This window comes from Protomyctophum parallelum (genome assembly GCF_964188405.1).
Source record: "Protomyctophum parallelum genome assembly, chromosome: 13".
Taxonomy (NCBI): Eukaryota; Metazoa; Chordata; class Actinopteri; order Myctophiformes; family Myctophidae; genus Protomyctophum; species Protomyctophum parallelum.
Genome location: NC_139708.1, coordinates 17,892,128 through 17,915,069, shown reverse-complemented (window position 1 = coordinate 17,915,069; position 22,942 = coordinate 17,892,128). Strand labels below are relative to the sequence as shown.

The 22,942-nt window shown below is 41.8% G+C and overlaps 1 protein-coding gene across 1 annotated transcript; it reads left to right on the top strand.

Moving 5' to 3' along the window:
* Window positions 1-1,327: 1,327 nt before the first annotated feature.
* kcnj19a (potassium inwardly rectifying channel subfamily J member 19a) lies at window positions 1,328-20,361 on the top strand. The gene is made up of 3 exons (XM_083780780.1): window positions 1,328-1,996; window positions 12,368-12,584; window positions 19,397-20,361. The coding sequence occupies exons 1-3, from the start codon at window positions 1,331-1,333 to the stop codon at window positions 20,065-20,067; spliced, it is 1,554 nt and encodes a 517-aa protein (XP_083636906.1). The 5' UTR covers window positions 1,328-1,330; the 3' UTR covers window positions 20,068-20,361.
* Window positions 20,362-22,942: the final 2,581 nt, after the last annotated feature.

Here is a 22,942-nt window from a genome sequence, read left to right as displayed (position 1 = left end):
TATTGCACATAGATCCCTCCTCCAGTAGATGGCGTAGTCCAACGTAAAGTGCAACCCTTACCAGACAGTCCTTGCCCTTACCCAGGAACCATTCATGATTCATCTCCAAACATTTGCATCGTTGCTTCTGAGCCTTTCTAATGAACCGTTCAACCAGACTTCCTAGAATAAATTCACTGATTTTCTGTGCTATTAATTCACATTGAGTTTCACTATCCACTTTCTTACAATTGAACTAAACTAGTCTGGAAGGCGTGTGTCGTATGATCGATCGTATCCTTTTCTGAATGCACAATTGCACATAGCCTAAAAGTCTGATATTGAAGGTCAGGACTGTTCTGTCTCACAAGTCAATTCAATTAGACTTTATTGTCTCCGAGGAAAAATTTGTCTTGGGCACCAAGAGACAGCGTTATACATTACATAGGCCTACACATACATACATACACAGTTCATAGTACAAAAAAATACAGTTCATAGTACAAAAAATAATTATCCTACCCACACTGTGCAAATATATCAAGGTTCAAGTATTGCAGTATTGCACTCTCACAAACAGTCATTGCATAGACAGATACAGTAAGTAAGTACATTTTATTTATATAGCACTTCTCAAGAGAAAACTCACAAAGTGCTTTACATGCAGGAAATAGAAAGCTTTATAATAATAAATTGTACATAAGCCAGGCCTACATTGTTTTGTTTGTATTGTATTGTTCCACTTTTGCTCTGGCAATGTAAACGTATACTTTTATCATGCCAATAAAGCTTCTTTCAATTGAAGAATTGAAATTTGAGAGAGAGAGAGAGAGAGAGAGAGAGAGAGAGAGAGAGAGAGAGAGAGAGAGAGAGAGAGAGAGAGAGAGAGAGAGAGAGAGAGAGAGAGAGAGAGAGAGAGAGAGAGAGAGAGAGAGAGAGAGAGAGAGTCCTTTTACAGTTCTCTTTCTCCCTCCCACAGATCCCTCTTTGATCTTCGACAACCCAACCCGAGTGTAGCTGTGGAAGGGAGACAACTATAGGCTACCCCTCGCCTCGTCGCTGTTGGTTTATAGCACGTCATTGATTGGATCTGAGCTGAACTTCACTAAACTCACTTGTCTTGATTTTGTTTAAGTCACGCCGTGACCACACATTACTGTGAGATAACTCAGGGAATGTTGTTTTAAAAGTATTTTAAACGGGTCATTTTGAGGATTTATCCTTGCGCTCTGGAATGGCCACCGCGCATTTTACGCACTGCAGATAACCAGTCGTTGGGACTAACAAACATAAAGATGAATTGAAACAACACAAGAATTTCCATCTACTTCAGGAGAACTCAGGTGAAAGCATGGCTGCGCTCCGTAGAAAATTTGGCGAAGACTACCAGGTGGTAAATACAAACAGGGCCACCACTTTTGCAGCGCCTGTCAAAAAGAAACGCCAGCGGTTCGTAGACAAGAACGGACGCTGCAACGTTCAGCACGGAAACGTCAGCGGAGAGACCAGCCGATACCTTTCTGATCTTTTCACCACTTTGGTGGACCTTAAATGGCGATGGAACATGCTCATCTTCATCCTAACATACACTATAGCGTGGTTGGTCATGGCATCTATGTGGTGGATCATCGCCTACATCAGAGGAGACATAAACCATGGCCACGATCCATCTTACACTCCGTGCGTGGCCAACGTTTACAACTTCCCCTCAGCTTTCCTATTTTTTATTGAAACCGAAGCCACAATCGGTTACGGCTACCGTTACATCACAGAGAAGTGCCCTGAGGGGATCATACTTTTCTTGTTCCAGTCACTTCTCGGCTCCATAGTGGACGCCTTTCTCATCGGCTGCATGTTCATAAAAATGTCCCAACCCAAGAAGCGCGCAGAGACACTGATGTTCAGCCAGGACTCAGTGATTTCTCAGCGCGACGGTAAACTGTGTCTCATGTTCCGCGTCGGCAACCTGCGAAACAGCCATATGGTGTCAGCGCAGATCAGGTGCAAACTCATAAAGGTAAGGCAAACAAGTGCCAGATGCGCTCTGCGCCACGGCGCTATTTACTGACCATAAACTGACCCAACAAAAATCCCCGGAGTGCATGCAGGCTTGGAAAATTATTCACCTAGGCATGGCATGCAATTTATGAGCAAATCAAGTCCCCATGTAATTGGCTATTACTGTATCAAAGGGATCACATCATTGGTTCATAATGGAAATGGAAATGATGCAATCTTTCTGCTATAAGTCCTACTGCCGTTCCATTAGGTTATATAGGGGAGAATCTTTTCTCATCTGGTTATATTAAGCCTCGAGTCAAAATATGCTATGCGAATTGGTTAAAATATAGCCATGCAAGTGAAATTGACAAATCCACAGCACAGGTTATTTGTATAGGCTTAGCTCCTGAGTGCCAGCGAGTTTGCATCCTCATTTAATCTAAAGGTTCAAGCCCAGGATGAAAAGGAACAGAAAATATTGCATTTGAAAGTCAAGAATAAATATTTTTGTTCCATGCTTGATTGATTTAAGCAGGTCCCACACATGTCTGCCTTGTTAAACAAAAAGGCTTTAGATTGCATTATTATAATCCATCACCATCACTGTGGCTGAGTGGCAGCCAGGCGCTTCTCAGAGCACTGAGAACTAAAAGCAGCACCACTGTAGAAGCCTAATTTAAAGTTTAAAAGGACCAAAACACCTGTAGAAAAACATGGATTTAATAGAGGCTGTTGCAGCTTAATTGGATGACTATAAAGTCACAAACCAATTACTAGTGGGCTTGAAACCTGCCCGTTCGCTCCCTTTCTCTGCCATATACCATACCATTTGTAGGCAATCTATATACACTAATAAATACCATGGCACATCTTCACATATACCGTATATAATGAACCTCGCATAAAAAACACATGCAACCGTGAATCATATACCGTGGCCGTGCAGATAAGAATTCCCGTGAAAGATAAGGGCGACTTGACTGTCATTTAAGTTCTTATTTTCCTGGAGCTGTTTTCAGTCACATGTACAATTATGTTCAATGTGCAAAATGGACTGTAAAGAAGATAAACAGCCTTGGCAAGGTGCTTGGAGCTTGTTTATCTCTATGTTCTGTTGCACATCCACATCAGCACAGCACATTGAGCTGAGTGTTGGTCAGCTTAATGATGCATGCAGGGGGAGAGGGAGGCGAGGAGAGCCCTGGTATTCTGTGTAGTCACAGGCAAGCAGATACAGAACAAGCCCGTCTGCCCTACAGCCATAAAGTAAAACCGATACTGATTTCACCTGGTTCTCCCATAAAGTTGCCTCAGATTCTTAACTGCACAGCCTATACTGTAAAGCTACATAACACACTTGTACACTGGAGAACAACCTCTACAAAAGAAAACATACATTTGCATTTTGCAAGACTCCTAGATGGTGTTCGCGCACCATGCGCCACAGTTTGGGAACGACTGCACTACTGGACACATGGGTGATTCACCTAGACTGCATGAATCTAAAATGAGTCACTCAGATCAGAGTTATGCAAGAATAGTTTATAGCTGTTAACACGTAAAGGTATATTCAGTGATTTCACTCCAAAAACCTTAGGTTTCGTTTTTGGCTGTGGGACCCAGCCTTTCGTCCAATCAGGATAGAGAGTCAAAAACGAAACCTAAGGTTTTTTGACCCCCAGGGGTTAACTGGGGACAGGGAGGAACTCCTTATATGGCCAGCACACTCTATAGTAGGGAGGATTATCACAACAAAACAAAAAAATAAGTGATATTTGAATTAAGTGAAATCACTGAATATACCTTTAAACACTCACTGACTAACAGGTACGAACCCACAATCTAGCCCCTTTTGGGACTCTGTTTACCTTTTTTGAATGACCTTCCAAAAGTACATCATGTGGCAGTCAAGTCTATGGACTTTAATGTTTGTTTAGGGCAGTAAATGACGACATATACAGTGTATACAAATTGTAATAACACAATAACCAATGTGTAAAAACTAAAGCTTCACAAGAAAGAAGAAACAGTAAATTGAAACAGCACCAGTGAATTCATAGAAGAAAGGAGCCAGCATGGAAAAGGGAAAGAAACAACTGTAACCAAAGCAAAAAAGTCACCCCTCACTTCACACACTTGTATTTTGGAAGGCAGTCCAAATACAAAAAAGGTAAAATGGGTCCCTAAAGGGCCTACCCACAACCATGACACAGAAACAATCAGGGCAGGCAGGCAATAAGTTTAAGTTCACACAGTTTAATACAGTAAACAGGCAAGGGTCAGAACCATGTCACAGACATATTTAATCAATAACCACATTGCCAATTGCAAAATATTCAGCAAAAATAGTTAAAAGATACTTTCTCTCTATATCTAACATTTAAAAAAAATGTTCATGATGTCATGAACATCATACCTTAAGCTGTTGTGTGGAAATAATACAAAAGTCCCCCCCATTCTGTGTTTCCTAGAACTAGAGGTCTGAAAAAAGTCATTAACATAGTGAAACACATCTTGATGATGTCATCAAGATGTGTTTCACCATGTTTTCATATTACAGTTCTAGGAAACACAGAATGGGGGGGGACTTTTTTGTAGGTATATTAATGACAGTAAAATGTAAAAAAAAAAGGGGTGGTTTCCCCCTTTAACCGGCAGGGGTCACCGGATCAGGCAAAGAACTAGCATCCACTGCCATCCAGCCTAGGGAATCAAGCTTAAGGCCGATTCATACTCCTATTTTACCGCTGTTTCGGCGCTGTAGTGCCAAAATGATTTCGGCTCGTCAGAAATTTTCAGTAGCACCGAAGAGCCGACTTTAGGACGGTACCCGCCCCCCCGAACCTCAAATGACGTCACCCACTTTTATTCGGCTGTAAAATAGGAGTATGAATCGGCCCTTAGCCTAATGCAAAAGACAATCTGGTGAGGAACAGGTGGAGATGGACCCATACTGAGGATGTAATGAGGGAATGAGCTGCAGGTGGGGAAATGGGGGGGGGGGGGAACTAGGTAAGGGAATGTGGTGATGACACTTCAAATGACAATGACAATGAAAACAAATATAATTAAATGAATGCAGGCCAGGGAGATCAGAAGGATTCATGAGTCATGAGAGTCATTGGTTGAGAATGCCCACTGCTATTTTTCACTGGAAGAAAGAAAACAAAATCCAAAATAGCAATTGCAATTGAAGTTGAACGTTTACTGTGCACTACTACGGAGAAATGATGGTGGTGCTGTTGAATAGCTAACTTCTCATGCTCCAATTTGAACATAAATGCAATGACTAATATTCCTCTGTATATAAATTAATTACTGTTTAGTAATTAGTATTATTTTATTGTACGTGTGTGTGTGTGTGTGTGTGTGTGTGTGTGTGTGTGTGTGTGTGTGTGTGTGCATACAGACTAGTATATGGATCAGGATCCCAAAGTTCTATGCAAGCCTAAGATAGAAGTGATGCTTAGCATTTTTGTCACTTGCTTTGAATAGGTTGTTGGCATGCCGTCCTTTTGCTTGGATCTTTCCTGTGTTTTCGTTGTCAGTCGATTCTTAGCCAAGTTCACACATTTCACACCAATTCCACAATGACCACAGCTGCCATAAAAAACACAAATTAAAAGACATTCACAGCTTGTGGCCATTGCCATTCTCAGCATGGCAATGTTGGTCCGTCTGTCTGGCTTATATATTTAGGCTTATTGAAATACACTGGATGAAAAATGTCTCTATCCATACACTGGAGATGTTTTTATTACTATAATACATATTTGTATTAGTCATATTCTTGTTAATACAATGTTAATTCATGTTAATACAATGAAAAATCAAGAAATCTTCCATTTCTGAGCACAAAAATGATGTACCATTTTTGGGATAGTAGCTACCACCTACTGCCCAGCATGACTCGCCCCATGCAATACAATGTGGACAATATGGGACGGAACATTCATGTTTTTCAACCTCAATGCTGAGTTTCACTAATCTACCATGTTGAATATGATTATTGTGTTAAATTCGGATGGATTTTGATTGCAAGCCGTGTTTGTGCATTGTGAACCTGCCTATGCAGGCGTGTATCTTAATCCAAATAGTGTTCTCTAAATAGTAAGGAAATATTTGCGCTGTCACTGCACTGGATTTAAGACCAGCTTAGGGTTGGTCTAAGGCTTTTTGACATTTCTCACTGTACTTAAGATAGCAATGAGCCAACAATGCACCAGAGTTTTCATTTTAAGACCTGGAGGCGTGATCAATGCCATTTGGCTATTCTGAGTGGCCAAAGAGCATTGATCACGCCTCCAGGTCTTTAGTTTACTCAAGTTAGGTAATAAGACCTGGTACTTAAGACACGCAAAATACAGCCCATTGACTCACTGATGAGCCAAGCACATTGTAATACAATGTAGGCATTGGGCATGACTGACAACAACTGCCTCCCTGTAGTAAACTAGCAATGGTACCGGTGCTGCACTTAACGCTGTTTTAACTGAATGCAAGATAGGGGGGCCCAAGTCTTGTTTTGTGATACTTTGATTCATGTGAAACTTTGATTGTAAGCTGACGCCATTTAGAAACAAACCTGGGAACATAGCTTGTTTGCAGACACAGTGGTTGTCCATTGTGTTTTACCAGGGTTCTGCTAAAACGTTGTGGATGATAATCCTTACAGGAAGACAGTAAACAGCAGAGGAGACAGACCAGTGGGAGCTGTCTTGTGGAGTCACACCATGAAGCTAGCCTTGCAGGGCATCGCTGTCGGCTCCAGAGGGCATCGTGGTGGAACGCCTTGCCAAAAACATGACACTAGCATGGCATGAAGAGAGTTAAGAAGCAGACAGACAGTATAGAATAGAGTGAGGAGCAGGAGATAGACAGGGAGACAGATTGGAGAGTGACAGACTGAAAACACACAAACAAGAATAAAAGAGACTTTTCCTCCCATGGTATTTGCTTTGCTTTGTGCTCCAAATGTTTAAGAGGAATTATTGAGAGATGGGCTGGATAGACTATAGCCACAAGCACTTAAGATTGATTCCCACTTATTTTTTCTAATGAGAGACAAGGCACAATTATACACTGGCTCAATACACGGGAGCTGTAGAAGTGATGAAAGGATAGAAGATGGCCTGGCTTGTAGGCATTCATTAGTGATTGTCCTGCATTTCTCTTTACTCCTCCTCACAGGGAAATGTATAGTTTCTATGGTTGCAAAAGAAACAACTCACAAGATGAGTGTATGAATATGGGCATCCAGGCAAGACAATGCAATTTTATGTGTCTGCTTTACCCATAACATTAAGCAAAGGAAACACAATTATGCATAAAACAAAATCACGTGTATTGTTAGCCATTCAGCACACTGTTGTATCAAAGGTTATGTTATGGACAAAGAAAATTATCAGTCGTTTTGAATGATTAATTCAAGTCATTGGCTGGGTTTCCTGTACAAGTTTTGTGTCTGACTTATAGTGCCGCACATGCCCTCTAGGCCGCACACAGAAGCCTGTCTGCTGCCTAATTGGCTGCCAGGCACTATGTCCTTTTTTGGGAAACAAAACATAAAAAAAAACTACAGATCTTCAGGCCAAATTGATTTCATTTAGCACCTGGCTGTGAGTATCACCCCCAATCTTGAATCTTGACAAGAGAAAGAAAAAAAAAAACCCTGGCAATGAAGGCCTTCTCAGTGATGACACATCCCATATCCCAACCAATAAGCAAAATTGCCTTGGTGTGTCTGGTCAGAGTGAGAATCTAGCATTTTTGTCAGAATGGAACGAAGGTTTGCAGAGAAAGACAGCAGATCCTTATCGCTATCTCACAATCTGTGTGCAAGGAGTGTGTAGGAGAGTGCCAAAGGGACTTCTGTATGAAGCTAGTCAGTGTTTGTGTACACTACAGTCATCCATCTTTTTAACCGACAGAGACAAGGAGCCAAGAGCAGGATTGCTCCAAGCCAATGTAGGATAGATAACCCACACAGAAGGGCTAGTGGCAAAAAGGTCAGTGTACGACGTAAAAGCGTATTGGCCTATAAACACCTGACCAGCAAACAGCCCCTTCAACATAAAACTTGATTGACTAACTTAATCTTGAGGGCTTTATTCGGATAGTACAATCAGTGTTGACAGACAGGAAACAGGGAAAGAGAGACAGAGAGAGAGGTGCAGCAAAGGCCGTTGGGCTCGGGAATCAAACCTGCAACTTGCTGTCAGGCTTCATCAGCACTTCCATAGCATACAACACAATATCACAGTATAAAAACTTAAAATAACAACTAGAAGAAGTGCCCCTCGGGCCACAGGTCTCCAGTAAGGATTGATATTTGAATCTGAAGGACTAAAGAAAGTGTTGCACATAAGTTGGCCTCCTGGTGGCGCTCGAAAAGGCAGAATTGAAAAATGCAGGCCAGACGTTTTCCTTGGCCTGTAGGGAGTGTGCATACAAAGTTTTACACAGATCGGTGCAGTTAAACAAAAACTTTACAGAAAGAGGATAATTCATGCTTTCCGTAGGCTACAGCTGCAATGTTGGCGAGTTTGACGTTGTTTAATACAATCAGATAGAACTTTTCTGTTTGGATGAATGGGCTGTCTATGGGAAGTTGCACCTAGTTAGCACCTTGCTGGCAAGATGGCCACAGTCTGATTATCGTCAATTGAGAGACTGTGTACCAATTTACGTGATGTTTGGACAAAATCTGTAGGTGTACTGTCAAAAAATGTGTTTAGCAAAAATCTGCTTCCTGGTGGAACTATACCAGGCCCATGTGAAAAGGTAGGTTCAGCTCTGACATCCAGGGAGTGTTTGTGCAGAGTTTGGCTGTGATCAAGCTAACGGTGCCAGAGATTAGTTGTCCACAGACGTACACACACATGGACGGACGGACGGAGTACAAAACATACTCTCCCCATGCCTTCGGCTTGGTGGAGAATTACAACATAAAAATCAACCACATGTCTAAGACAAATGATACAAAACACAGGTAGCAGCACCAGGCTTTAGCAGCAGCAGCATTTCAGTTTACTGTCAAACAGTCTACGCACTTTTACGTATTCACGCTTCTGTGACATGAATCTAAACAAGCGACTCATATTCATGGGAGATATAAATAAACAGTAATGCTCTCTGGCGTGGATGAATAGGTTACTCATGCTTCATTCATGGTTAGCGTCTTGGGTGGATATACACCACAGGGCAATGTCACCAAGGTCAGTATAGGATTGGGGTGTGGATGGAGTGGACCAGTAGTTCTAGCACATTATTCTATACTCAGAAGACTGACAGTTGTTTTAATGAACCATATACCTTATAGAGATGAATGATTGATCTTTTAATTTTCAACGCAGCTTTTGAATAATTTGCAAGAGTTGTCTGCTTGTTGTGTATATTTCCTCATTACTGCCACTGTAATCAGGACTTCCACCCACTTGTGTAGGACTAATCATGGAAGTTCAGACAAACCATTACAATACAGAATATCATTTTGAATTGACCTGGACATGACAACACTGTTTATAGATGGTGGGAATGCTTGTGTGTGTGTGTGTGTGTGTGTGTGTGTGTGTGTGTGTGTGTGTGTGTGTGTGTGCACGTGTGTGTGTGTGTGTGTGTGTGTGTGTGTGTGTGTGTGTGTGTGTGTGTGTGTGTGTGTGTGCGCGTGTTTGGGAGGGGGGATGTTTGAAGGAGGAAGAGTGCAGAGGAATGAGTTGAAACGTGGTACCTGCACTTCAAAAAGCTCCTAGGAAATCCTGCAGTGGAGGAGGATGGCCTGATAGCTCCTGTCTTACATGACCTTCCCATAGCAGATGCAGCATGGCTAGAGGGCCAAGGACGGGGGTGAGGAGTATGGAGTGACACCCGCGGTTCTCAAGTGCGTGCCCATAGATAGACATTAAAGGACGTGTTGGATTTTATCAACCAAGCATGCACGTGTGGCGATCTGCCGGAGCTGTGGCACACAACAATGATCATCATTCCAGTATACCACACACCGCTGTTAGTGTACTGTATGAGTGTGAGTGGCTAGTGGCACACATCCCAATTTACCAGAGCGTTTTTGTTGAAACTCTGAAAGAATATGAAAAGAGAGCGTTGCATGCACATTCACAGCCAGTATAAAAGAGGAAATATACCTCAGGCTTAGATTGGTTGTCATTTTCTTATTGAGTTTTGTAGTATGTTCTAGTATGTGTGTTATTGTCAACGGTTTTGATTAGTCTGACAAATCTCAGCCTTTATTGGTTATTGTGGCTTTAGAGGTCCCTTTGACATTTTGAAGATAATGTTTTCATCTGAAATCAAATCACACAGAGAAAACCAATTTAGAAACACATTAAAGCTATTTGATTTCATTATTCCCAGATGTGTTGATACAGAGAAAAACATTACTGTCTGGCTACTGTTTTTCATTTCTTTCTATTGAATGGTTTTTCTGATTGTTTTTGCGTTCATGTGTACCGTAACTTTTTTTTACATCGTGATGATCTTGTGTGCCTGGACTCTGCAACGAAACTGGTTAAAATTTCAAGTTCTTTGCGAGGAGTTTCATATTTAAGTAACCTCGGGTTCAGAAAATGTGCTGAATGCCCTATGACATGCACACTATGTTCACTGTCAGAAAAAGAAAAACTTAAAAAGAAGAAGAATGAAGTCAGGAAACAGAGAATGAGAGAGATCTCATTAAAGGGGAAATAATAGAATGAAGTCAGGAAACAGCAAGAGAGTGATCTCATTAAATTAATAATTATGAACAGATTGGTACAGGGACCTATCAGATTGATTATGGAGGAGGACAGAAAGAAACTTCTTGTTCAGCAGTCAGTGCCTTTCCCCCCACCATCATCTGGGCAATTAAATGCTTCCGCACCAGTTGGCACTCTGCGGGCAAAAGACCTGTCCAAACATGGCTGTCATCTCCTACACCCCCGTGGAAGTCCTGCAGGAAATCAATGTGAAGGGCCAAGTCTGTAGCCAATGCAAACAAAGCACCAATAAATATTCAGGAGAGAATATACCTTCAGGTTGGCCTGAGAGGGAGAGAGCAACCTTTTATAGTTTCACAAGGTATTATTACACAAAGTGTTAATGTAACACAGCTCTGTTTACACCTTTATTTTATTCCTATTTATATTCAATATGTATTTGTACATACATTGTTTTATCTTGATTGTCTTGTTCCACTTTGGCAACGTAAACGTACGTTTTCTCATGCCAATAAAGCTCCTTTGAATTGAATTGAATTGAATTGAGAGAGAGAGAGTGAGAGCACAATCCTTTTCAGGTGAATCAGGGGGTATTTTAACTACGTACTTAAGCTATTTTACGTGACACGTGAGCTTTAATAGATCTGCTATTTCTTACTTAATAAAATGTAATTGAAAGCCAAATAAGTCAAAACCAGTAAGATGCCCTGAGGGTGAGAAGTGACCTCGGCCTAAAGGGCGAGGTCACGTGCACGCATACGCCTGGGTGACAGCAGACGGCAGACTGCTGGGTGAGCAATGGCGCTTTGGCATCAACATATGGAATGAATTCTGTACTGGCCAGATCTAATGGTTTGAGGTCAGATATAGAGTTGCTGGCCGGCTCCATATATGCAGATCTAGGTGATGATCCAGTCTTCTCCATGTATGGTTATCCAGAGTTAGATGAGGTCAGTGTTGTGATCTTCATATATGGAGATGGACATATATGGTGGCGTGACGTGTCATGAGGCATGATGTCACGAGGCGTGATCATATATGGAGGTGTGATGTCACGAGGCGTGACCATATATGGAGGTGTGTTGTCACAAGGCATGACCATATATGGAGGTATGTCACGAGGCGTGGCCATATATGGAGGCATGGGGTGACTATCGACGGACAGACAGGAGATGCCAGTTTTCCTAGCAAACTGACATGCCCAAATAAGGTGCCCGGTTAAAATGAAACTCCTAGGCCAATACCAAGGATCGAAAGGTCACTGCTTCTAAACAATTATTCCAAACCTCAATTTATGCCACGATCACACTGGTAAAAGTAATTGCAAGGTGATTGATCTTCTCAGCTTAATTAAGCAACAAGCTCCTTGCATTTATATGTATGAAGTGAAGTCATCTCCTATTAAATAAAACATCAGCAACATTCCACCATGTATCAAGCACACCGAATCAACATTGCCATGGTGTAAAATCCTGAAGTTTAATTTACAAAATGATAAATGAACACTAAATGCACAGTGTGCATATAGTGTATATATCATGATATAGTATATATATCATGCATCTAATTAATGTAGGCTACCTCCTCCCTCATCTACTGTACCCCTCCCTCTTGTTCTCTCTCTCTGTCACTCTCTGTCTCTCTTTCTCTGTCTCTCTCTCTCACCACTCTCTTAGTCTCGTCAAACCCCAGAGGGGGAGTTCCTGCCACTTGACCAGTGTGAGTTGGATGTGGGTTTCGGGACGGGTGCGGACCAGCTCTTTCTGGTGTCCCCTCTCACCATCTGCCATGAAATCAACACCAAGAGCCCCTTTTTCGACCTGTCCCAGCGCTCGCTCAAGAACGAACAGTTTGAGATTGTCGTCATCCTGGAGGGCATCGTGGAGACCACAGGTGAAGAATCATCCTCGCAACTTCCATCATGTTATGCCTGTCTTTCTTATAGAGATACAGATAGACAAGATACAGATTGATTGATTGATTGATTGATTGATTGATTGATTGATTGATTGAATAGTGAGAAGTTCCACTCCACTCCAGACAGAAAGAGAGAGATGAGATGTTACCGGCCAAAATGGTCAGCAAAGAACACTGTTTTATACTCTAGTTATCTTACCTTACCTTCTATTCCGTCCATGGGAACACATAGATTGGTACGGGAAGTATTTGATTTCACTGCCTTTCCTCTCTCACCCTGTCCCTCACTCTCATTGCCTCCATCTGTGCTTCTTCTCCTAGCTCTGGTCCATAGTGTTAGAAGGACGTCTCCTTAACACTATCACGCTATGGTACTTTCAACTAACTGCACACGTCATGAAAGGCGACTGCTGCAAAAATAGAAAGAACACTTTCGCTACTCAGCAATACAAAGATGGGTTTGTAGAGTTGAAAGCCTACTGTCCCTAGTGGACGCACTCTGAGCCCGTATAAAATGCACTTTTTGGCCAGAAAAGAAAATATTTCACTGGAAGAAAAATATGTTTTAGTTACTCCACTGCGCCCTCTATATATCTTGTCAATCGGGGAAATCCCATTGACCAGATTTTTCCTTCCGGTGAAATATTTTCTTTTCTGGCCCAAAAGTGTGTTTTATACGTGTGGTGGGTGGCTCAGAGTGCATCCACTAGGGAAAGTAGACTTTCGACTCCACAAAACCGTCAGTGTATAGGTGAGTAGCGAAAGTGTTCTTTTTATTTTTGCAGCAGTCGACAGGCATTGCAGTCTTTCATGCGTGCGCATGAATTTGAAAGTACCATAGCGTTAAGGAGACCAGAGCTATCGTTATCCCCGCATAGCGTTATTTTGACATTGTCCTAGGAAGAGCCGTGCACTGTGCTGAATAGGCTCAGAGTAACAGAAAGGGATCAGCACAGAAGGCAGCAGTCTGTGCTCTGTTGATAATGTCATTACATCTGGCTGCAGCCCCTCTCTGTCTCTGTCTCTCTCTATCTCTCTCTCTCTCTCTCTCTCCTCTGATATGAGGAGCCAGACAGAGGAGAGGAAACAATGACAGTATCACCCTCTGTAGGCCAAGAGTAAGACCTCCACGTCCACGACTACCAGACAAGGAGCCTACTAAGATAAACTATTATCCTTTTACATGGAATCACTCCGATAACCTACCCCTAATAAACATATAGCCCCTGCTGACACAATTAAACTTGGTGATAGTCTCCCTGACTCTTTTCAATTATATCAGCGAGTTGTCATCATACAGTAATTGGCTTAATGGCTGATGCTGTTTATTATCTCGAAAAACGTCTGTCGACTGACTTCAAACTTGTCGCATGTCGTAGACATTCAGAGAGACAGATGGTACAATGGGTATTGCATAACCGTGTGGGGCTTGTGCATGCAATCCCAATTAGCATGCACATAAACACATGAAAACTCCATCTTTAAATAGTCAACAGAATAAAGTTTCAACTTAAGCACAAAAGAACAAAGTGGCAAACCTGCAGAGAGTAGAATTGGATTGCTACCAAATTAGGTGTCTCTGCTCTGATTTTATTTGGTGGTGAAAATTAACTAAACACAATTATTTACATATTTAACCAAATCACCATCTTCTGTAAATAACCAGTCTGTCTCAACTGATCTCAACATAAATTATAATTCCAAACTAATATCTGAGAAATCAAATGCAATAAAACTCAGAGCACTTCATCTTCCCTCCTGCATATGATTCCCTGTCATTTCTCTCAAAAGATTTATCTAAATTAATTTTGCACTGCAGAGCAAACCCACAATCTCCCATTTCAATCTAGTGCCTCCAGTGCACTCACTTGCATTAAGCCATAAAGGGATTCCCTTAGCTGTGAATCTATACCAAGTACTTCATTCAAGGTTGTAAGAAAGACCTCAGTACTATACAGTATTCTATTTGTTTACAAAAAAAGAAAGACCTTTTCTTATCCACTTCTTTGAAACTAATAGAATACACCCGTACACTGTGTATTTGCTCGGTACATGAGTATTTTATTTATTTAATGAAGCAACGTTTCGGTCCCTTTGGACCTTCCTTATCCACTTCTTGACTTCATCATACAACAAATAGCGGAAATAGATTATGTACAAAATCCAAACAAAATGAAATGGTTAACATTTAATATTATCAACCAAAAATGTCAGACAATCTACATTCCACCCCCCCCCCCCCCAAAATGCATGGATAAAACAAAAATGTATAACCAGAGGGGGATATCAAGGTATGGATTTCCCATATGCAGCTTTTGACCCCAGGTAAACAATGGATATGGAACCTTCTTCCTCATGCTTTGCAGGACATACTGTATATTGCTTCTATTCCTCAAACTCTGTATGATGGCAAATGGCATAACAATTTGATCCAAAGTTTGAGCTTTGCTCTTTCATCTACATTATATTACGGGTAACTAATCCGGGGGCCACAACTGTAGAATGATGTGTGTGTGTGTGTGGGGGGGGGGGGGGGGGGGGGGGGCAAGAAATGTGTGGGTTCTCAAAATGTACAGTATTTTGTGCGTAACACTTACTGCCCGCTAGGTAGTATATAAGCTATGCCTCCGTTTCATTTCCGGGTTATCAGGGAGATGGGGGCTGTTGTTGTGAGGAGTGATCATTAGCATTAGCACATACCCTTTACCTCTCGTCAGAAACGGTTACATGTCCGGAGCGATGCGAGACGAAGTCACAAATGAAATCCGATCATCGTAGATGGCAGAAAGATTATTAAACACAAAGATTTATGTATATAAAATACATTTGTGTACAGTAATGACTGTACACAAATGCTACCTTAGAATGTAGGCCTATTTGACAGTGCATAAACATAATTGCCTTCACATTAATGTGTCAATGAGCACCAGCTGAACACACACACACACACACACACCTGCCCTCTGCAGTGCTCTAGTCTAAAATGACTAGAGTCCGTCTCATTTCTCTCCAAAAGCCCTTGAATATGATTAAGGATTACTGTGATTTAGTAACCTCAGTTATTTTTCCAGGGGCCACAAAGGGGCGCCCCCGCAGGCCGTATTTGGCCACCAGTTGAAAACCCCTGATGTATATACTGCACGTTCCACCTTTTCAATATCTACATGTGTGTGTTCTTGCATGATTCAGATTCTAGCCGAGTAATAGTAGTGGTTAGATTCCGATACAGAACATAGCTTAGCATTATGAGAATTATGAGCAGTGTCAGTGAAGGCTGGCACCAGACATTTTACATAAAACCCTCTTCAGGGATACAATTCTCCACGTATCGGTCTGCCAAGTTTAGTTATTCAGGGGCTCTTCTTTTTGTATAAAACATACTTAAAATTACCAGGCAACCGGTAGAATGCTCACGACACCAGAATAATGTCACAAAACTGGCATCGATATATTGTTGTGGGAACAGAAAGACAAAGGACAGCAGATACAGTATAAATATTGCATTTGTTTATTATGACAGCACAGGTGTGCACCCTTGGTGACATGTAAGACATGTAACACTGTGAGGATTAAGCGGGACGCATACTCACTCACGTCAATGTGTTGTCTAACCTCAATGTGACGTCTTGGCACAAGGCGCAAACAAATCAGTCAGCTCCATATGGGCACAAAAGAGGCATGATGCACATACTGTATATGGGCATATACTGATGACATCAGAGGGACTAAAAAGGGAAAGGACTGACAGCGCATGTTTGGTGTGGTGAAGGCGTGAGGGCTGCATATCATTAGACCTTGTAGATCTGCATTAGTTCTGGGGTTTCCCCCAGAATAGGAATGATACTCAAGTGGTTAACAAAACCGTTTAGGCTGTTAGCAGAGGCACAGGCATAATAGGAAACATCAGCACTGTGGAATCATGAATGCCTATCGATTGAGAAGAGTAAACGATGCAGATAGAAATGCCAAGGGAACTATTTTAAGAATTATAAGAGCTGAGGTCAAACAGAAATGGTAGAGGCAAATTGAAGAAGGCACTGCTGTCATTATACATAGGACCAGGCACTATAGTATCAACAGGTTCTTTATAGTTATTAAAGGAAAACTATCACACTGATGTGCATTTTAGTTAATTGTTGTTGATGGTTTTCATAGTCATACAAACAACAATGTATGATACAATCCACTCTGACTGAGAAGATTCTGTGTTCAGACAATAAGCGTAAAGGTACTTTCAGACGGGCATCGATTAACGCAGGCGTTATCGCCTGGATCAACGACAGGTCTGCTCATGAAGGGTGCGACAACACAAGCGTAAAAAAGAAGCTCAATAGAATCCAGTTCTAGTCAGTCTCTGGCGTGTGCACGAAATGAGCACACGCGCGACAATTTCATGAAACCGTGCTCACGTAAATAATAATAATGGCTCAAATGTATATAGCGCTATTCTAAATACCCAAAGCGCTTTACATAGAACACTAGGAACAGACTTTATTCAAGAAAACAAAAAACAAGGCCAAACAAGTACAAGATCAGTGAAGCCCCTCGACTTCTTTGTGCGTACAGAAAGAAAAAAAAAGTCTGCATTTTCATATGATGGTCTCTGATTAATATTGTGTATCGATATCAAGACAACTATATTTCGCTGTAAAAACAGTAAACAAGGACAATGTCACAGCCCCCAAGGGTAGCGGATAAAAATCTGGGTTTTTGTCACATATTTGCACATTTGACTACACCGACATCACAAGGGCTCAGCTTTGCGGTAGGGACACATAGAAGAGTGTTTTATTGCTGTTAATGGAACATTAAACTATAGAGATGAAGTAGCTCTGGTCCATAGCTCTAATGCGTTTCATTTAGAGCTATGTTACTCTCAACTTCCGCCGCTCGCATGAATGCAGACCAGCCTCTCCTCTTTAGTGTAAATAAAAATAAAGTTTTTGCTACTCACCAAAACAAAGGCGGGTTGTGTCATTAGAAAGCCTACTTTCCTTAGTGGAAGCACTCTGAGCCCCCCACCAAACGTATAAACTGTACTTTTTAGCCAGAAATTGATTTTCTTTCACCAGAGGAAAAATATTCTCTATGGAGCAAATCTCTGGGCAATATCGGTAGAAGGCACAGTGGAGTAACTAAAAGTATTATTTTTCCGGTGGAAACAAAATCCCCTTTTGGCCAAAAAGTACAGTTCATACGTGTGGTGGGGGGCTCAGAGTGCGTCCACTAAGGAAAGTAGGCTTTCTAATGACACGACCCGCCTTTGATTTGGTGCGAAGCAAAAACATTTTTATTTACGCTAAAGAGGAGAGGCTGCCCTGCATTCATGCGAGCGGCGGAAGTTGAGAGTAACATAGCTCTAAATGAAACACATTAGAGCTATGGACCAGAGCTATAGATGAAGTAGAGGAGTGCTCTTGGTAATATAATGGTGTGTACGCAATAAATAAATATAGGTTGGCAGGTAAATGGTACGGTTTAAAAGCATGGCTAATCCATCCATTAAAAGGCTAACATGGGAACCGTCAGGGAATATACTGAAATATTTGGAGATAATGCTGGAAATTGAGCTCAACTTATGAATAGATTTCAGTTTTTCGGCTCAGGAGCAATTTAAACCATTACAGCAGTGTGCATTCAAAACCATTTTACAGTTACGTAAAAAGGCTGGAATTATGGTTCCTGCTACTGAGGTATTGAAGCATGAAGTGTACAAGGAGAGAGTGCTAATTAGGCTGATCAGACATAAACAACTGCCAATTATCACAACTCACACAGGAGACAAATAAGTTGTATGATTCACCTTTATGTTAGAAAAGGTCTTATCAGAAATGACTCACCATGAAAACAGTACCGCATCTGTGGATCTATAGGAGTTGTTCGCTAAATGCCCAATAACATATAAAGAGATCCTCAGCCACTTATTATGTACTTAATTTGATTTCATTAAGTTAATTCAAGCAACTTGCCTGGAGCTGGATACAACAAAAAATCACACCTGTGTGAAATGAGGGGCGCTCTTGTCATCGTACATCAATTTATGTTAGCGGACATTTGACATTGCTACATAAGATACATCATGTACCTTATTGGCCAAGCGCTCCCACCAACATGTGATTGGTTGGCCGACGTAAGTTTTCCCTTCAATGGCGTTTAATGTTTTGATGTTTAATTTACTTCATATTTAGCTGAATTATCAGCTCTTATCATCATACATCATCATGCATCATCTCATACTGGCCAATCAGAATGCCTGTTGCCTGTGATTGGTTAGCTGATTTGCTCGTTTAGTTTACATATGATTTTCCCTTCAATGTCAATGGCGTTTAATGTTTTGATGTTTAATTTACGTCTATGTCATGTTTAGCGGAATTCTGACGTAATTTCACCGTTCATTGTCAATGGCAAATATTGAGACGTGTGGGACAAGATTTAGCGGACATTTGACCAGAATTCTCCTTTCATTGTCAATGGAAAATCTTGAGACGTGTGGGGACTAAAGCTGTTTATAGAAGGGGCAAGCGCCCATTAAAAATAAGGGATTCTCTTTTTCTTTTTTCTTTATTAGTAAATATAGTGTATGACAAGTCAATGAATGGAAGTCACATTTTTCAGGGTAGGTACTTCTTTATATCGGTGAAAAAAAGAAAATATTTTTTAGGCTTTTGTGTGCCTTTTTGTCACTTTCTGATTATGTGGTCCACACACTATAGTATTCAGTGTGCTACCAGCATGCCTTGAAGAAAAAGAAAATTAATCCATCATGATCACTTCTCTCTCCATCTCAGGTATGACATGCCAGGCACGGACGTCATATACCGAGGATGAAGTGTTGTGGGGCCACCGTTTCTTGCCTGTCATGTCCCTGGAGGACGGTTTCTTCAGGGTGGACTACTCACAGTTCCACAGCACATTCGAGGTAACCACTCCACCCTACAGTGTCAAGGAATATGAGGAGAAGACCTCTATGCCCTCCCCAATGTCAACTCCCAACCCAGCACTCGGAGAAGGCTGCGGAGGCCGACGAAATCGTGTGTTCTCCGTAGATTGCATCCACACTGCAGAGGAGGGTGGACGCCAGGGGCGGGCTGGGGGCCGACTGCCAAGCAAGCTCGAGAGGATGAGCTCGTCTGGAAGGGAGGATCTGCAGCGGAAGGTCCTGCTGCTTAGCTCACAGCACTCGGAGAAGGCCTGCAGCACCGGAGATCTGCCGCTCAAGATCCAGCGCCTCAGCTCCTCTCCCGGCCCCGAGGCTGAGACCCGACTCCAGCTCAAATCTCTTAAGGTGGGCTTTGAACCGATGACTAAGTCTACCGGAGACCTGTACCATCAACACAGCCCGCCACCAACGCCGACCACGGTGGCGCCACTCCCCATGCACAGCCCGTTGCAGTCGGCCAGAGGGAGGCCAGAGGACAACCTGCCAGCCAAGCTACGGAAGATGAACGCTGACCGCTGAAACTGACCTCTGAGCCTCTCCCAGAGGGACACTGATCACAAGCTGATCAGGCAACCCAGGCATATACTGCCCCTGACCACAAACAAACATAACCCGACATGAATGGAAGTGGAAATTTAGCGCTGTACTTTATTCCAACAAGACAAGGATAGGTACAGACTGATGGTTTATTGGCTAATTATAGATTTTTCTTCCTTTTTTGTTTTTGAGAGACAACCTTTACTGGAATTACTGTGATTTTTGTGTTCAATAACAATTTAATTCATGCAGGCTTTGTTACACACACACACACACACACACACACACACACACACACACACACACACACACACACACACACACACACACACACACACACACACACACACACACACACACACACACACACACACACACACACACACACACACACACACACACACACTAAACAATATGTATTATATTACTACACACAAGGAAATGTTCTTAAAAACCCATGTGCATGTATACATAACATGTATATGTGTATTGTATGCACCATTGCACTTCATAGTTGATCTCTTAGTTTTAACAAAATATAAATTTAAATTATAATGAGATGATAATAAATGCGATTTGATCTTTCACATCCTATTTTTTTGTTTTGTTGCAATCATTAATAGCCTAGGATAACAATAGTTTTTCTTGTAGGTCTTTTGTGCATCAGTCCTTGACACTACACATACTGCAGTTTCATGTGATGTGGTTTCTAATGTCCTCATTTCAGCTCCTGCAGAAACAATCTCATCATTCTTTTTACGGTGTGGTCACTATGGTGCCAGTCAGACGATATTGCTATTCGGAGGTCCATGGCACGGACCATTTTGGGAACCCCCCCCCAGTCTAGAACAGGGTTGGTCTCTATGTTCCCATAAAAGTAAAGCAATCACCATGCATCTCACGCTGCCACATCACGTATGGCTTCTATAATTACTGCCCACCATTGTAAAATGTATAGGTTCTCCTACCCTATAGTAAGCCATTCAAGCCTCCTAGCACTCTAAAAGGAAATGGTGGATGTTTTGTAGATAGGCTATAAAGGCAGTGGTAGTAGACTCCAGCACACATCACACACATTGAAGGTCTTTATGGACCTTCATTGTGAGACTCAATCAATGGAACTATTTTCCTGCTTTTATGGCACAATAGGAGAGACGTCCCCTTGTCCAATTATGAATCCCTTAGTGTGACCTTGAACTCAGGGAGCATGGAACTAAATTATGACTTTTATATCTCACTTGAAAATAACTTGAAAATCCTCATACTTATGTATGAATTATAGGCTTAAAAAAACGCATCACTCTCTGCGTGTGTGCATGCGCATTTAATATGTAGTCTACTCAATAAACACATGGCTTACTATTGCTTGTAGTGCTGGTTGTTCAATTACATACCAATGAATATAAATGGGCTAATTACTATAAAACAACAGCTGTGCATGGTTCAAAACACTATACTGATGTCATTTATTTAATGGTCTGTTTCTATCCAAATGCGTGTTCCGTTCACATATATTACACGACGACGGTGGAGGCAACCATACAAGGCACCAACCACTCACTCACTCATCAGTTTGGGGTTCAGGGTCTTGCTCGAGGACACTTTGACACCTGGAACCAGAGGAACCTTCCAGTTCCAAGACAGTCGCTCGACTCCCTGAGCCGCTGCCACCATTAGAAACTGTTAGCAACATGGGCCTTCTGTTTATGCTACCGGTATTAATAACGGCATTGAAGTTCGAAGCAACGGTCTTCATCTAGATTTCAGAGTGGCAGCGCTCCTGTCACAGAGGTACTTTCAGAGGAAATCGGTCTCGACTATAATGACCCTGACACTAATGTCATTGTCACTGGAGAATGAAAATACCTGGAAGGACATATTAATTAATAACTGAACCATGACACCAACGGGTGCAGCAGCACTCATTAAACCTCTCTGTCTTGTTGCCCAACTCAGATCTTGCCTCAGACACTCCGATATCTTTATATGTTTTTTCTTGGAGTCAGTCAGGTTTGGGGATGGGGAATGCTTCCCTGTGAAACAGACAGACTTGTTCCAACAGCACTGAGCCCATTTAACTGTGCCGTAACTAAAGGCTATTTGGGCCACTGATTTGGTTAAATACGGAAGTGTGCTACGGTAGGCTGAATAAATGACACACACACACACACACACACACACACACACACACACACGAGTGCAGCTATCAGTGTGACATTACAGTAATGAATGTTGTGTTTGCTACAGCCCACTAGCAGCACATAATACCAGCATTCATCAAGCAGATGCAGTACATCAAAAACCTGTCAAGTGGGATCCTTGAATTTCATGTAATTCTAATATTATTGATGTATTTTTTTATTTATGTAATTCGAATTCTAATTTGGTGCACATTATTCAATCTGCCTGTGTGTGTGCGTGCATGCATGCATGCGTGCATGGTGGGTGTGAATAATATTAACAGGGGACAAACTATAGAGACTATGCACAGTACCACACACACTTTGAAACAACAGTGCTGATTTGCACACTAGATACTTGATAAGTGATCTCTATCACTGTGATTTATCTTTACTTATCCATGGAGAACAGCCTACAGGCAACTGCTAAGAAAGGTCAAAAACAAAAAGGCAAATAAACAGCATCTGTTTAAATCTGCTAGCATAGCATTTGATAATATCTGGTATACAGTAGGCCTACAATGGACAACTCCAAATGTAATTCATTTGTAACACATACTACAAAAATAATGAATGGCTGACTGCATTGATTTTTCCATGCATACATTACAGACTATCGTATAATACTTGCCCATGGGCTGTGTGCATGCGTGCGTGAGAGAGAGAGAGAGAGCGCG